The sequence below is a fragment of the Ursus americanus genome, chromosome 12 (assembly GCF_024610735.1).
Source record: "Ursus americanus isolate L20-20 chromosome 12, mUrsAme1.1.p, whole genome shotgun sequence".
Lineage (NCBI taxonomy): Eukaryota > Metazoa > Chordata > Mammalia > Carnivora > Ursidae > Ursus > Ursus americanus.
The window spans coordinates 28,418,203-28,434,535 of record NC_142138.1 but is presented as its reverse complement, the minus strand read 5'-3'; the positions used below and the strand labels follow the sequence as shown (position 1 = coordinate 28,434,535).

General features: G+C 34.6%; 1 protein-coding gene across 1 annotated transcript in view; it reads left to right on the top strand.

The window, feature by feature from the left end:
- LRRIQ3 (leucine rich repeats and IQ motif containing 3) overlaps positions 1–13,713 on the top strand; it is a 172,677-nt gene extending 158,964 nt beyond the window's left edge. The window contains exons 7-8 of the mRNA XM_045802018.2: positions 3,563–4,289; positions 12,785–13,713. Of these exons, the coding sequence (XP_045657974.2) occupies positions 3,563–4,289; positions 12,785–12,941 (884 nt within the window). The 3' untranslated portion in view covers positions 12,942–13,713. The remainder of the gene's footprint in view (positions 1–3,562; positions 4,290–12,784) is intronic.
- Positions 13,714–16,333: the final 2,620 nt, after the last annotated feature.

The window sequence follows — 16,333 nt, the reverse complement described above, 5'->3', positions numbered from 1 at the left end:
CAAATAATTTGAATTTTATCATGAGGGCATATGTAAACCACAGGCCTTTAAAGACACAGTTTTAAGAGATCACTCTGACTTGATCACTATGTGGGCAATGAAGTGTGTTGTGTGTTGGGAAATACAGAGACTACTTAAACCATTGCAGTTAGTCAAAGTAAGAATTGATAGAAACCTGAAGTTGGCTGATGGAGGGAATTGGAGGAAAAAAATAAGTTAATTTGAACTACATTTTTGAAGTAAAGTGTACATATTAATTGATAAAACTGATGTGGGAAGAATAAACTAGTAGGTGGCATTTGCTGAGATAGGGCTCATTTTAGAGGGAATTGGTTTCTGGTAGCAAATTGAATGTACTAACTTTGAAAAATACCTATAAGACTTCCAAGTGGAGATGATAAATATGAGAGTTATCAGTGCAGAGACTGATAAAAGCCATGAGTATGATTCATTTAAGGAGAGAGGTGGAGATGTGAAGGAGACCTAGTATCAAGTGATCAAGAACTACAGAGATTAAGTGGACAAAGAAGAATCTGCAAATTAAGAGCAATCAGAAAAAAGAAGAGCAATCAGAAGAAAAATCAGGGAGTTTCATCTTTAAGATATCAGGAGAGCTTCAGTGAATCTGCAAATCAGAGAATTTGAAAGAAAAAAAAAGATTTCAAGGAGAAACAATTAACTGTGTTAAGCACTATTGAGAGTTAAGAAAAATTAGAACAGAAAAAAAGTATTCTTTGTATTTATCACCATGAAAGCTTTTGGTAGGAAGAGTTTCAGAATTTGGGTGGGAACAATAGAGGTAAGATCCATATCTAAATGAGTTGAAAAAATATAAAAGGTGTTGAAACGGAGGTAGCATAAGGAGACAATCTTTCACTAGTTTTTATTCTAAAATTGAACAGGGGAAAGTGTAATGGTAGCTAGAGGGCAATGAGAATCAAGAGAATGCGGTAGTGCTTGCATTGGTGGTTTGATGGGAATGACCCAGTAGAGAGGCAATGATAAAGGAGAATGTTAAAGATAATTGCAGAAGTGAAAGTCAAGTCCGATGGGACCAAAGTACATGTGAAAAATTTGACCACTGCTGAAGGAAGGGATGCTTCCTTTATTATATCAGGGGAGAAGATGAAAGTGCATGAACATGAAGATAGGTTTATAAATTTAGTTATAAAAAGATGAGAACACTTCCATCAGTTGCCTTCTGTTTTTACAATAACTAGTGAGATTAATTATAAAGTCTTGAAACAAAATAAGCATACAAAGAAGGCTTCCTGTATATTCTGTACTTCACTCTACATTGGATGTTGGGGGGAACAATAAAAGTACTTAGCTGTTTTTTCCCCACTCATTATTAGATTATCTGGCTATTTGAACTATACTATTGATGGAATTAAGGAGATAAGTTCCAAGTTTTCCATATAAAATATAATGAAAAAGTAATAATAACTAACATGTGGCTCTTACTCATAAGGCGTTGTTCTAATACATACATACCAAGTTTCATCAGGCATTTTACATTTTGTTTAGTCATTTGATCCTGTATGAACCCTATAAATGGGATATTATTATATCCATCTTACAGTGAGTACACTGAAGCCCAGAGAATTAAATAACTTCCCTAGACCACATAGTAAGTGATAAAACTAGGATTCAAATCCAGCCCAGCTGTCTCCAAATTTTAGACTTTTACCACTATAAAAGACGTTTTAATCTTGAGCAACAAGATTAATTCATCTTTTCATTCATCCAACATGTATACTTATTGGCATCTACTAGTTAACTCCACCACATCACCCCCTGCCGAAAACAAAAGACCCTCCTCTCTGCAAAATACTAGGCTAAAGGCTAGGAATGGAGGATGAAAGAAAACATGAATCCTACTCCTATGGAGCTTTTATCTAGCTTGCTACTATGTCTGAGAGCTTTAATATAAATGGATTGTGATAAGGTTTCTTTTTAAATATTTTATTTATTTGAGAGAGAGAGAGATCACGGGTTGGGAGGGAAGGGCAGAGGGAGAAGCAGACTCCCCACTGAGCAGGGAGCCCATGGGGTTTTATGCCAGGACCCTGAGACCATGACCTGAGCCAAAGGCAGGTGCTTAACTGACTGAGCCACCCAAGCGCCCCAGATTATGATAAATTCTATGAGAAAGGGATTGGTATCAGAGTTAATAAAATATATCAATTCTTTATATAAAGAATAGGAAAGGTGACATTGAAGAGGCCTTAAAGAATGAATAGAATTTGAATACATATATAGATAGGGAAAACAACATACTACACAAAACACAAAATAATATAAGCAAAGTCCCAAAGATGGGAAGATGTTGTGTATGTATAGGGGAAAAAAATGAAGCTCTTTCCCTATGATAAAGGATCCTAGGCTTAAAAGCAGAACTATCCTTCATCCTGTAAGTGGAGAACCATGAAGGTTTTGTTTCCCTTTTGGTAGAAGGCATGATATGATTAGAATCCTGTTTTAGGAAGATATATTTTATAGCAGTGAACAATGTCTGAAAACAGAAAAAGAAATTGGGAGATAATTTTCTATTAGAAAAAAATAAAATCTTAGTAGACTATAGTTAGTAGAGATGTAATTTTCATAGAGGGAATTAGTCAAACATGGGAAACATCTTTTCCTAAGATTAATAAGCATAACTTTTTTTTAAACTGTGTTTGCCACCTGACCCTAAATTCATAACTAGGTTTGTCAGAAAATAAATATATGATGAACAATGATGTGATTCAAGTTATTATATTAGTTCGGTTGGCTATAATAACAAATAGACCCAGAAATATAGATTGACTCAAACATAATTGCCATTTATTTCTGGCTTCTGTAAGAGTCCAAGTTTGATTAATCCTGGTGAGTACATAGTTTTTCAAGTAGCGATTCAGGGAGCCAGGATCCTTCTACATTGTGGATTCACCATCTTCTAGGGTCTTGTCCTTATCTCTGTCTAGTGAGTCAGAAGAAGAAAATATAGAGAAGGCATATTCGTTTCCTAATAGGCTTGGACCAGAAATGATGCATATCACTTCTGTCCACACTTTACTAAAGAGGACTTAATCTCATCACTACACATAATAGCAAAGGAGGTTGAGGGATTTGTGTGTCTACTAAGAGAAAAAACAATTTTGACAGCAGCTATTAATTCCCACCAGTTAAGACAAATAAGGTAAAATGGATTACAAAACCCTTTGCAAATATGAGATAATAATAACTAAATGTAAAAATAATATGCACGATTAAGTACTAAGTATAAGATAAGATACTGCTATTGAGTCAATGCCAGTTAAGTGATTGTGAGAGATAATGCAGGAAATACAGGAATCAGTGCATTTTTGTGTTAAATGATTTTAATAGTGATTTCCCTCTCCAAAATCACTATTAAAACACAAGTTAAAAAAGAACATCAGTTGGGAAAAATGCTTCTTAATAAAGTCAATAACAGGTTTTTGTCAACTTTATTAATGTAGCTTTCAAAACAATAGGGGCAGAAAATGCACTGTGCTGAGCACTTGTGTAATGTATTATATTTGTCTTCTGTGTGATGTAGGTCTGAAGGAGTCTGAAGATGAAAGTGAGGATGAAGAATTGGATGCCAGTTTTAGGATATCAGTGTTCAAACTCCCCATACATACTTCAGGTTCATTGAAGTATGCTGCATTATTGAAAGAAAAAAAAGATTATTTTCCTACATATGTCCAGCCATTTCTTACTACTCATCAAAAACCAACAATTAAAAAAAAAGACATGCTGTTGAAGAGTGATGTAAGAAAAGAATTTTTTACAACACACAGAACTGGCATAAAACTCCAGACACTTTGGGATATTGATAAATATTACTCAGAACAAAAGAAGCAAGAAAGCCAGAAAAAAATAATAGCAGGTATCACCATTGCACAAGGTGCCCAAGAAAGAGTTCGCTCAGCTGTTCAAGGAAACCTAAATAAGAAAAAAAATGCTGCACGAAAACTAATTGCAAAACATAATGAGACAATTCAGAATGGTTTACAACAACTTTGGCAGGACAGATTCAATTACCTTGAAAAAGTTAGAGAGAGGAGAGCTCTATTTCTAACAGAAAAAAAACAAAAGGCTGAAGACCGCTTATTAATTCAAAACTTAAGTAATGAGCGCATTCTTTTGTCCAAAGGAATTATTAAAATGGACAGATTGAGGAAGAATCAAGCTGTCTTACAAGAGAAAAGTCTGATTGTTCAGCAAAGACTAGAAATGGAAAAATATCAAAAGAATTTATTAAAACAAATGAAGGAAATCAGGTAGGTACAGTTTTAATATTATAGACACTTTTAAGTCAATTACATGTGAATATTGCATACTAAGTGTTGAGACCTAATAAATAGTACTTTGTTTATAACATTCTCTTTGAAAAATAGAAACAACAAAAAAAGACAAAAATGTTCTAATATATTACCAAAGATGAGATAATAAAACAACTCTCTATCTCATCCCACCTCCACCCTCATCCAAAAAAACCTGCTTCTTAATGAATGGTTGTTCTTATCGTAAGTGGCAAACATCCTTAACCTCTTGACCAGTGCTAGAAACCAGTCTTTTACAGCTGAGTCTCTCTCATTGCCAACATCTAATAGGTTTCCTAATTCATTTTACTTCTAGAAGGAGTCTCACGCTGATCCTTTTCAATCCCACTTCTCCCATTCTAATGCAGACTCTCAGAGTCATTCTAAGATTCACATTTCATGCTTCCAACTGAGAGTTCCATCTCATTCTCAAGACATCCTTTCTTCAGCCCAAATCTGTTCTCTAGCCAAGCCTCAGCTGTCTTTTTTAAAAAATATTTTATTTATTTATTTGAGAGAGAGAGAAAGAGAGTGCAGGAGCAGGGGGAGGAGCAGAGGGAGAGGGAGAAGCAGATTCCCTGCTGAGCAGGGAGGCTGACCAGGGGCTTGACTCTAGGACCAGGACCATGAGATCATGACCTGAGCTGAAGGCAGAGGCTTAACTGAGCGAGCCCCTCAGACACCCCCTCCCCCAACTGTCTTTTAAATTAAGTTCTGATCATGTGACTTCCTACTTAAGTGTATTGATGCTTTGCAGCTGTCCATAGAATAAAATCTGAGTGGCGTTTCAGACATCATGCTTTGTTCCAATTTATCTAGACCCATCTCACTGAATTTTCTGCTATAGCCCTTCCTTCTTCCCCTAACAGCACTGTTTGCTCCATACAGACTGAATTATTCCCAATTCCCTACCCAGATTTGTAGTTTTTTATTCCAGTGGCCTTATTAGTTCTATCCCCTTTTTCTTCAAATAGGCATGTTTAAAGAGTATTACAAGCCCGTAATGTTAGTGCTATCTACGTATCATTATGCGATGCAAGCCTCTATTGTTATTGTGCAAATTAGAAAGATTTGGAGCAAATTGGTGAGGGGGTAGTGCCTGTATGGGAAGGATAAGGCACTTATTTCTCCAGGGAGACACATCACTGGTGGCTGATGCTTGGCTAAGTGTGACTGTATTTCTATTTGTCCCCTATTTGCCCCCATCATGCAGTATATGAACTGTACAACCACTGACAAAATTCATCCTTTTATTATTCATCCTTTAGTAACCAACTGAAATGGTACCAGTACTTCTTACCTTTCCCCAACTGTTCTTCTAGTCTGAATTAATCTCTTTCATTTGGTCGTTCTCCCATAGCACTTGATTTAAATCTCAGTTGTAGCAGTTATTGCAAGACGACCTATATCAGGTTAGCTTGTAATGTCCTTTATAAAATAATTTGGTCTATCTTTCCATTTCAGCATCTAGTACACTACTTAGTTTCCAAAGTCTATTCAGTAATTATTTATTGAGGAAAATAGGAAGTTTTTGAATTAGTAATGGTTGTATATAAGTCCATTTAAGTCATATACTAAAGCCTGTGGAGCAGGTGAATTATATATGTGTTATATTATGTGTAATATATATATATATATATATATATATATATGTTGTGTATATGGCAAAATGATTACAATAAGTCTCCACACATAATTAAAATTGTTTTCCTTGTGATGAGGACTTTTAAGATTTAGTATCTCAGCAAATTTTAAAAATGCAATACAGTGTTATTAACTATAGTCCCTCTGCTATATATTACATCCCATGACTTACTTATTTTGTCACTGGAACTTTGTACTTTTTGACCTCCTACCCATTTTCCCACTCCTTATCCCCTACCTCAGGCAAGCACCAGTCTGTTCTCTGTATCTGTGAGTTCAGGTTGTTTGTTTAGATTCCACATATAGGTGAGATCATATAATATTTGTCTTTCTGTCTGAGTTATTGCACTTCAAGATCCCTCCATGTTGTTTCAAATAGCATGATTTTTTTCTTTTTATGGCTAAATAATATTCCTTTGTATATATACTACAACTTCTTTACAAAGGATATTTTTTAGAACATAAACTGTAACTCATACAAATATAAAATGAACACATCAAAGATTTTATTTAACTCATTAAGGAACCAGTAAGATGTTACAGCCAGTTCAAATGACAATTCTAAGAGCTTGTATATATAAAGGCCATCAGGAATGCCAAAATAAATTTAGTCATTATCCACCAGTGATAATCAATTATAATTATTCCATTAGACAAAATTCACTTATACTTTTATAGACAAGAATCATTTGTATTACTCATAGTTTTCTTCAACTTGTATAGAGTTGTAAAATAGATCAAAGAGATTGAAAGACATATCTACTCTGAAGGGTGCACTATACAGGATTGCCAGTAATTGTTTTTTACTCTTTCAAAGTCTTTCACACAATTTTGTCTGATATTAGATTGAAGCTTATCACAGTTTTATCCTGGTGACATTTTAACCATCCAAACAATGTAAATATATATGCTTAAGGCTTGCCTAGAAATATTTAGAGATCCATAATGCTGCTCTCATCTACATTTTAAAAAATTTATTACTGAGGTATATTTTACATACATTATTACATTAGTTTTGGGTATACCACATAATGATTTGACAATGCTATGCGTTACTCAGTGCTCACCACCGTAAGAGTAGTTACCATCTGTCACCATACAACATTATTACAATAGTATTGACTATATTCCTGATGTTATGCTTTTCATCTTTGTATTGCCAGAGGGGGAAGTGGATGGTGGGGGATGGGTGAAATAGGTGAAGGGGATTAAAAGGTACAACTTTGAGTTATAAAAGAAATAATTTATAATTTTAAATGCTATCATTAAAAAGTAGTTTGTACTAGAAGAGAGTATAAAATAGTAAGAAGAGAGCATTTGCCTTTTCCTAGAGAGCATTTGCCTTTTCCTAGTTACAAGCAATTTTTAAACTATTTACTGAGTTTCTTTACATAATATCTTTTTAGGTATGAAAAATATTTTATATCTTTCTCCTCCAAAATTTAAAAACATTTTCCTTAATGTATACTCTGTGTGCACGCGCGCGTGTGTGTGTATGGTTTTTGGAAATAATTTTCCTATAACTAAATAACAAATATATTTTGGAAAAGAGAATGAAAGCTATTCTAGTTTATCAAAATACAAAATCTAGTGCAAATCAATGTTAGAGAAATTCAATCAGCTTAGTTTTATCACAGCAAATTGAATGTCTGGCCATCATTAATTTGTAGAGGATACAGAGTCAAATGAGCTTCCTAATGTATCTTAACTGAATTATCTTCTCTTGGAAGCTGCTGCAAAGATATTATCCATATTCTCGAAAACACACAGGAATAAGGCAGTTTTCTGGCTATGTAGCTAATATTCCCTAAAAGGCATTACTGAGTTTTATTATAAATGTTTTCAAATAAAGATTTTGTATCAACATGCAGAAAAGAGCAGGGAGTCAAAAAAGTAAAGTCTGTCTAGAGACCTCAGCAGTTTTTCAGTTCTTTTTGTCGGGTTTGATTCTTCATTAACGTATCAAACACTTGACCTAAAAGCATTCTGATGAATCTCAATAGCTAGTGAAGTCATTACTGAGAATGTAGTTCCGGATCCTGCTGTGGAATGAGGAAGAATAAAAAAGGAGGAACCATAAAGCTCTAGTTTAGAAAGTTGATAAACTACCCACAAGGGTATTTAAGAATGAATAAAAAAGAAATGAGAAAAATATATGTATCAGGTAAAAACTGGTCATGAATTTTCCAAAATATTCTTGTTCATACTCTTAAAAAGTGATGAAAGTTCTCAGGGCAGAACAGCAGGGTATCCATTTTGCAGTAGAGTATCAATGAGCATGGAAGATCTGGCACATAAGGCACTCTATCTAATTATGTCATCTTCTACTTGTCCTTAGTTCGGTCTTCAGTTTACCTCCTAGACTATTCTCTTCATTCACTATGGTGTTAATATCCTGATTTATAAAGCTTTTCTCCATCCAATTTCAGCTGTAACCACAGTGGACTTCCAAAGTCATAAAAACAGCCCTCCCAATTGCCTAATATTTTTTGGATCTCAGCAACCTTTAAACTCATTTTCATAGACACATAAAGGCCTCCTCGTCACTTGGAACTGCCCTACCTCTTAAATTTTAAATCCTTGTATACTTGTTTATGGATAGAATCTTCTATCTTTTCAATTCTTTTCTTCTTTTCTTTTCACCACATAAATTATTCAAATATATTGTGATGCTCAGCCCTCAAATAAACTTCCTTAAATATTTATTTTCTTTTCAGTTCTACTGTGTCCTCCAGGGTTCTTCATATCAGTTATTCTCTTCTCCATCCCACTCAGCGGCTCTGAAGTCCTTTCCTTTCATTGCCTCCACAATGCTAACCACCCCAATTCCTACCTTGGAATAATCCAACTATCTTTATGTCTTGCTTTCAGGTTAAAATGGCTAAAAGAGATCACTAACTTGTAAATTTACGCTAATATTAACTGTATGACCTCCAACTTTAGCTGTTCCCTCAGTTGCTTACTCTTTTTCCTCTTACCCACAAAAGTACGTACATGGCAACAAGAACTCTGAACATGTAATTAAGGGTACTAATTAATGGATCTTAAAATAGAGAAATTAGCCTGGTTTTATCCAGGCAGGCCCAATGCATCACATGAGCCTTTACATGCAGCGACAGAAAAGAAAGGCAGAGAAATTCAAAGTAGGAGGATTTGATACAACATTGCTGACTTGAAGATGGAAGGGGCTATGTGGAAAGAGTGAGGAGATGAATTCTGACAACCACCAACAATCTGGGAAAGAGGAGCTCACATCCTGGATGATAATCATAGCCCTAGGGCCCCTGGGTGGCACAGTCAGTTGAGCGACTGACTCTTGGTTTTGGCTCAGGTTATGATCTCTGGGTCTTGAGATTGAGCCATGCGTCGGGCTCCCAGCTCAGTGAGGAGTCTGCTGAAGTTCCTGTCTGCTCCTCCCTGTGCACGCTTTCTCTCTAGAGTGAATAAATAAATCTTAGGGGGAAAAAAGGAACCAAAGCCCTGGCTGACACCTTGATTTCAGCCTTGTGACAACCAAAGCAGTAAACCCAGCTGATCCTTGCTGTGCCTGGAGTTTTGACCCATGAAAACTATGAAATAGTAAAGTGGTGGTTGTTGTAAGCCAATACATTTATGGTAATGTGTTACACAGCAATAGGAAAATACAAACTCTAACTTTGTTCTTCCTTTCCCAAGATTGCTTTGGTTAGTAATCTAAGACCTTTGCATTGCCATAGAATTCAAATTTTAATAAATTCAAAATACCTCAATTTAATACATTTAAAATAAACCTTAATCTAAATTTAATCTTCTATATATATAAAACAAATTTGAATGTTAATTTCTACCAAAAAGACTCTTGGCATATTAATTGGGATTGCACTGAATATATAGATAAATTTTGGGAGAATTAACATCGTGAAAATGTTGTCTCCCAATCTTTGTAATGGTAGAACTTTCCATTAATTTAGATCTTCTTTAATTTTTCATCAGTAGTTCATTATTTTCACTCATAAGCCTTGTATTTCTTTTGTTAGACTTACATCTAAGTATTTTTTTGGGGTTTTTTTGATGCTATAGTAAATAGAATTCTTTCTTAATTTCATTTTCCAATTGTTTGATCCTGGCATATATAAACATAATAGATCGTTATTTCTCACTCTTTAATACTTTTTAATAGTTTGGGTTTTTGTTGTTTTTTGTTGTGTTCTTTGTTTTGTTTTATATTTTGTCCACAGTTTATAATTGTTATCTGTAGGACTATTTTAATACATTTCTTAGACTTAGTTAATACTATTAACTACATGGGTGAAGTCCCTTTTGCCATGACTTCTACTCTGCTACATGTCCAGATATATCTACTTGCCAGAGATCCAGACTTAAAATAGTTATAGCTAATTTTCATTGAGTGATTATTAAATGTCAGGCATTCTTCTAAGGATTTTAAATGTATTAACTATTTAGTCCTTACTAAATCCTATGAATTAGATTGTCCCTTCTTAAAGATGAAGAAAATGATTCAGACAGAGTTTAAACAACGTGTCTCAAATAACACAATCAGTAAGTTGCAGACTTGCATCTCAGCCCCAAGCAGAATGGCTTTACTACCTTTTCTCTTATCCATAAGCCATTGCTTCTCCTTAGTCAACTCCCTGAGCATTACCACATGGACAGCCGGGCTCCTTAAACACAATATTACCAAAAGAGAATTCCAATATTTCTCTTCAGCTGGCTGCTCGTCCTATATTTCCTATCCTGATGAATACCACTATTATCCATCCAGTAAAAGGAATTATTAAATGTCAGGCACTGTTCTAAGGATTTTAAATGTATTAACTCATTTAGTCTTTTACTAAACCCCATGAGTTGGATTCTCCCCTTTTTAAAAATGAAGAAAATGAGGTAAAGAGAACTGAAATAACTTGTCCAAAGTCACGTAGTCAGTAAGTTGTAGACTTTCTAGACTTTGGCCTTTCTTCTGCTCAAGTCCAGATTTCTGAGTATATCTAAATACAAATCAGGGGTTCTATTATCTGCTCCAAGTCTTTTTCTCCGGAGTTATCTGTTTCACTGTCCCAGAAATTAGAGTGTTGTCACTTTTCAGAGCATGCCAAGCCATGCTGTCATCTTTGCCTTTATTTTAGCTGTTCATGCTATTTAAAGAAACATACATGAACAAAGTATTTTTCCCTTCCACTTTCTGTCTGAAAAATATACATCTTTTAAGACTAAGTTCAAGGATTATTTCAAATCTGGAGTCTTTCTTGTCTTGGCTTACCCTCTTCTTCAGATAATATTTACTAATTTTTTAATTATACCTTCCTTGTATTGTTACACAGTGTTCTCACTATGGCACTATAATATTTTATTTATATATTCATTATTTCTCTACTTTCTATAAGCCTCTCATTGTTATGTCATATTTATTTTTATGGTTCCAACATCTAGGCGCATTATAATACATAATTATTGAATGAATGAGGATGAATGAGTGAAGTCTTGTAAGCCCCATGACATTTTCTAGGTTTGACAGGGTAAACTTGTTCTCACCTTTCTCTAACTTAAAGTCCATATTAGTTTGCTGGGGCTGCCATAACAAAATACCACAGACTGGGTGGTTTAAACAACAGAAATTTATTTTCTCACAGTTTTGGAGGCTGAAAGTCCAAGATCAAGGTATGTCAAATTTGGTTTCTCGGATTTGAGGCCTTTTTCCCTGGCTGCCTTCTCTCTATGTGCTAACATGGCCATTGTTCTATGTGTTCATATCGTAGTGTCTCCTCATCTTATAAGGACACCACTCATATTGGATTAGGACCCATCTGTATGATATAATTTAAACTTAATTACCTCTTAAAGACCCTATCTCCAAATACAGTAATATTCTAAGGTACTGGAGGTTAGGACTTCAACATGAATTTGGGGGTTGTAGGTGGGGACACAGTTCAGGCCATAACAGAATACTAGAAGAAACTTGGATTTAGTGAGGCTTAAGTAAAAGTTCTGCAAATCTTTTTTTTTTTTTTTTTTTTTTTTATTTAGGGACACCTGGGTGACTCAGTTGGTTAAGCGTCTGCCTTCTGCTCAGGTCATGATCCCAGGGTTGTGGGATGGAGTCCCGAGTCAGGCTCCTTGCTCAGCAGGGAGCCTGCTTCTCCTTCTCCCTCTGCCTGCGCACACAAGCAGGGGGGAAGGGCAGAGGGAGAGAGAGAGAAGCAGACTCCCTGCTAAACAGGGAGACTGATGCAGGGCTCCATCCCAGGCCCCCAGGGTTAATGACCTGAGCCAAATGCAGATACTTAACCGACTGAACTACCCAGGCACCCCCAAAATTCTGAAAATCTTAGCATAGCCTGGTTTAGATGCCTCTTTGGAAATCTAAACCAGGGTTTATGAGCACTCTGTTACAGCCAATAGAAATCTTAGCCCAGGGGCGCCGGGTAGGGCAGTCGTTAAGCGTCTGCCTTCAGCTCAGGGCGTGATCCCGGTGTTCCAGGATCGAGTCCCACATCGGGCTCCTCCGCTGGGAGCCTGCTTCTTCCTCTCCCACTCCCCTGCTGTGTTCCCTCTCTTGCTGGCTGTCTGTCAAATAAATAAATAAAATCTTAAAAAAAAAAAAAAAGAAATCTTAGCCCAGTATGAATATTACTAAATAAATTATGGATATTATTGATATAATAAAAGTCTATACAATAAGTGAAATTCTAATTTCTTCCCATTTGTATGTCTGTTTTAAAAGCATCTACTTATCATTAACAATCTGAATGATTGTTACACTTTTAGTTATGTAAAAGTATCTCATTCTATTACTTTCCTTTTTTTCTTTTTAGGGCTCAAGAAACATATAAAAAACACTGTGAAGAAAAATTTGTTATTGATATGATTGCCTTTCAAAAAGCTTGTGAAAGATTTCAAGATGCTAAAACAAAAGTTGCAATTATGAAAACGAATTTAGACTTTCAAGTTCCCAGAGGAGTGACAAAATGAACCAATACCAGGTTACATCTGTGGTCATTTTGAATTATGGCTAATATGTTTCATTAAAAGATTTTGAAATAATACTATGAAAGAAGAAATACTCTATGTAACAAGATGGATTCGTATATAAATCTTCTAAAATATAAAAAATAATTAAAATGTTTCTCTTGTTGATCATAATTTAATTTAAATCAAGTTAACTTGGCACCCCCAATAGTTTCCTTATATTTCCAGATGTCCAAGGGACATTTAAAACTTATTTCATTAATTGAAGGAGGTAACGCAAAGGCATTATTTATATTGTTTCATATCCCAAGGGTAAAAATCTTATTTTCAGTTTCTCTGGCAATCTTAGCATAGTAATTTCTGCCCCAGCTGCTGACTTTTTTTAAGACACTGTGTACTTTGATTAGTTTCATTACCTACTTTCATATATTTAATTATATTTCCTGTTTATTTTGTTAAAACAATTTCTGAATTTCTTATTTCAAAATAAAAGTTTCACCATTATATCAGTGATTCATACTCTTATAAAAATTCAGAAGATGTAAAATATAAAATGGAAAGTAAACATTCATTTTGGCTTCTTGGAGATTTTAAGATTTTTGTATATTTACTTTTGATGTATTTGCCTTTTGCATACATTTGAGGGAAGAGAGTAAAGACAGAGAGACAGAAGACACATAATTAGGTAATTGTGATTATAAAGTATACAGAGATACTATATCTAATGTTAATTCTACTTAATCATATAGTATAAAATTAGAAAAATAGAGCTATAAAGAAGATATAAAATTCCTCTGTAAAGTGTAGGTTAATTTTCAATAGTTTTTTTTCATATGTCTAGAAAAATAAAAGCCTATTATTATGACATGCTCACTTAATACAATGTAACTAATGCCATTCAAAATCTCTTTTTAATACCTATCAGTTATATATCCAAGTTCTTAAGTGTTTGTTTTTGAAATTCTCTAATTTTATTAGTTTATGGTAAATTTTCAAGAATTAAGTATTTTATAGCAGCAGTTATTCAGTTATGCTTCTATGCTGGACTGCTAAAAAAATGCTTGTAGTGTTTTCTTAATTTTGGTAAAATAATAGCTGTCTATTTAATTCCATGGCACCAGCTCTCACTTTCCTGTTCATTTGTAGATAACTAATTGAGTAAGTCATATTGGTATTTCTAATAATTTTTCAAAAAGAACAAAGGGAGATACTATGAGGTGGTAAAAAGCATGACAGATACAGGTTCCTACAACAAGTTAGATAGTCTCTATGCTACCCTAGTTTTCCATTCCATATCTGGAAATAATACATCTCTTTGGGGAATTTAATGAGAAGAATAATACCTGTCATATAGTATTATTATGATGCTTAACTGAGAAAAAAACACATAAAGCTACACAATGCCTTCCACACAGTAAGCACTTAATAAAGGTAAGTGTGTAGTAATGGAGGTAGAAGTCTTCTTTATGGAGCTATAGGAGGATTTGTCACCTATTTATGTAAGATTTGAGGAGAGACAAATATCATCAAGAAATAGAATTTTGCGTGATATATTTGAATATAATTTATTTATTCAGCTAATAACTTTATTGAATGCTTGTTGACCTTCCTTTATTCTCCCATTCCATACTATTTATCTTTTATAAGCTTTATTGCACAACAGGTTATCCATAATGTCCTTGATTATTTCTATCTATCCAACTGTGAGCTTCTTAAAGGAAAAACTTTTTACTTATCTCTGTGTTTCTGTTACTTTGTACTAAGGCAGAGATTATATTACACACAGTGATTTTTTTGTTTATAACTCTTTTTTTCTATTTAAGCTCTATCCCAGGTCAATCTAATGACCTTACTGACACTTAATGTTTTGAAGAATCAAAAATCTGTATCTCTAGGTTATATCTTTAGAATTAATATGTCTCCTGTATTTCCAATGTGTGCTAGCCTTTGAAGGCCTAAAATACTTTTTAAATCATATGTTAAAATGGAATTCACTATTTCCGTTTATTATTTCCTCCCTCCCAATATTGTTTCACCTATGTTCCCAAACTCCCATAGATTCATAACCATCTAAATGGTTTATATTAAAAGTTTAAAAGATATTTTTTTATTTCTTTCTCTTACCACACATCTTATTAACTACGAAGCCCTATAAATTCTATATGCGCAAGGTCTCTGTGTCAGAGACTGGCTGGCTTTTCACCAAACCTATATCCCATTTCTCCAGGACACAATTAGTCTATATTTTCCAGCCTCCCTTGCACAGTTAATTGGAGCACAGGACTGAATTATGACCAATGAAATCTGAGTAAAAGTGATTGCCAACTCTTCAGGTATGTACCATGCAGTGTCCTCCATGATTTTTTCTCTTCTTTCGCTATCTTGTAAACATATGCTAAAAATGGCCGAGCCACAAGATGAAAAGAGCATAGGTTCCTGAATCACTGCTTGTAGTGTGGTCAAGAATACCTACTTTATTCCTTACTTGATCCAAAGAAAATTCAATTATGTTAAGGTTTTTGTAACCCAATCGACTACGTTAGGCCAGCAGTTAATGGTGGTTTAATCAACAGAGAACTTGGTACCCAAAGTAAGGGTGCTGCCATTACAAAATCCCAATGTATGTGTTGTTGGCTTTCCTGGATAGTGAGGAAACTAACATTGAGAATGGAAATATGGAAACTCAGGTCTACTGGTAGCAAACTTTTTTCACTAAGTACTAGTTAGTAAAATTGTAGGCTTTGTGGACCACACAGTTTCTTTTGCAACTACTCACTCGCACTACTATAACACAAGAAAGCCATAGATAAGATATAAACAAAGTGTGACTGTGTCCCAATAAAACTATTTGCAAAAAGAGGAGGCTGGCCAGATTTGACCCATGGGCCATAGTTTACCGACCCTTGGCGTAAGTAGTTGAGCTTGCAATTTTTTAGACCTTATACATGCAAGGGTACGAGGTCCTCTCTTCTAATATCGTACAGATCTTAAGCACAACACACTTCTGAAATAAAGAAGTATAACTTTCCTATGCTAATAAAGCCACTCTAAAGTGTTGTTGCAGATTCAGTTTGTTTACACATGCTAATAATACCGAAGTTATTTCAAAATAAATCACCATTGAAAACAATATATAAATACCAGCACAGAATTTGCTTAAAAAAGAAAGTGCTATACCGAAGCCAAAGTTAATAGGAAGAAATAAGAGCAGGTTACGCTAAAAAAGGGTGATGGAAAACAAGGGTATTAGAGCCAAAAAGATGACCCTTTCTTTGAATAATGACATACTGACTGAAGAAAAGCTTTCTTTTCATTTCTTCCTAGAGTTTCCTTAGGAGAAGCAGTGGCCACCAAAGGCTCAAAGCAGTATCAGGGATTGTAGCAGCAGCATCTCA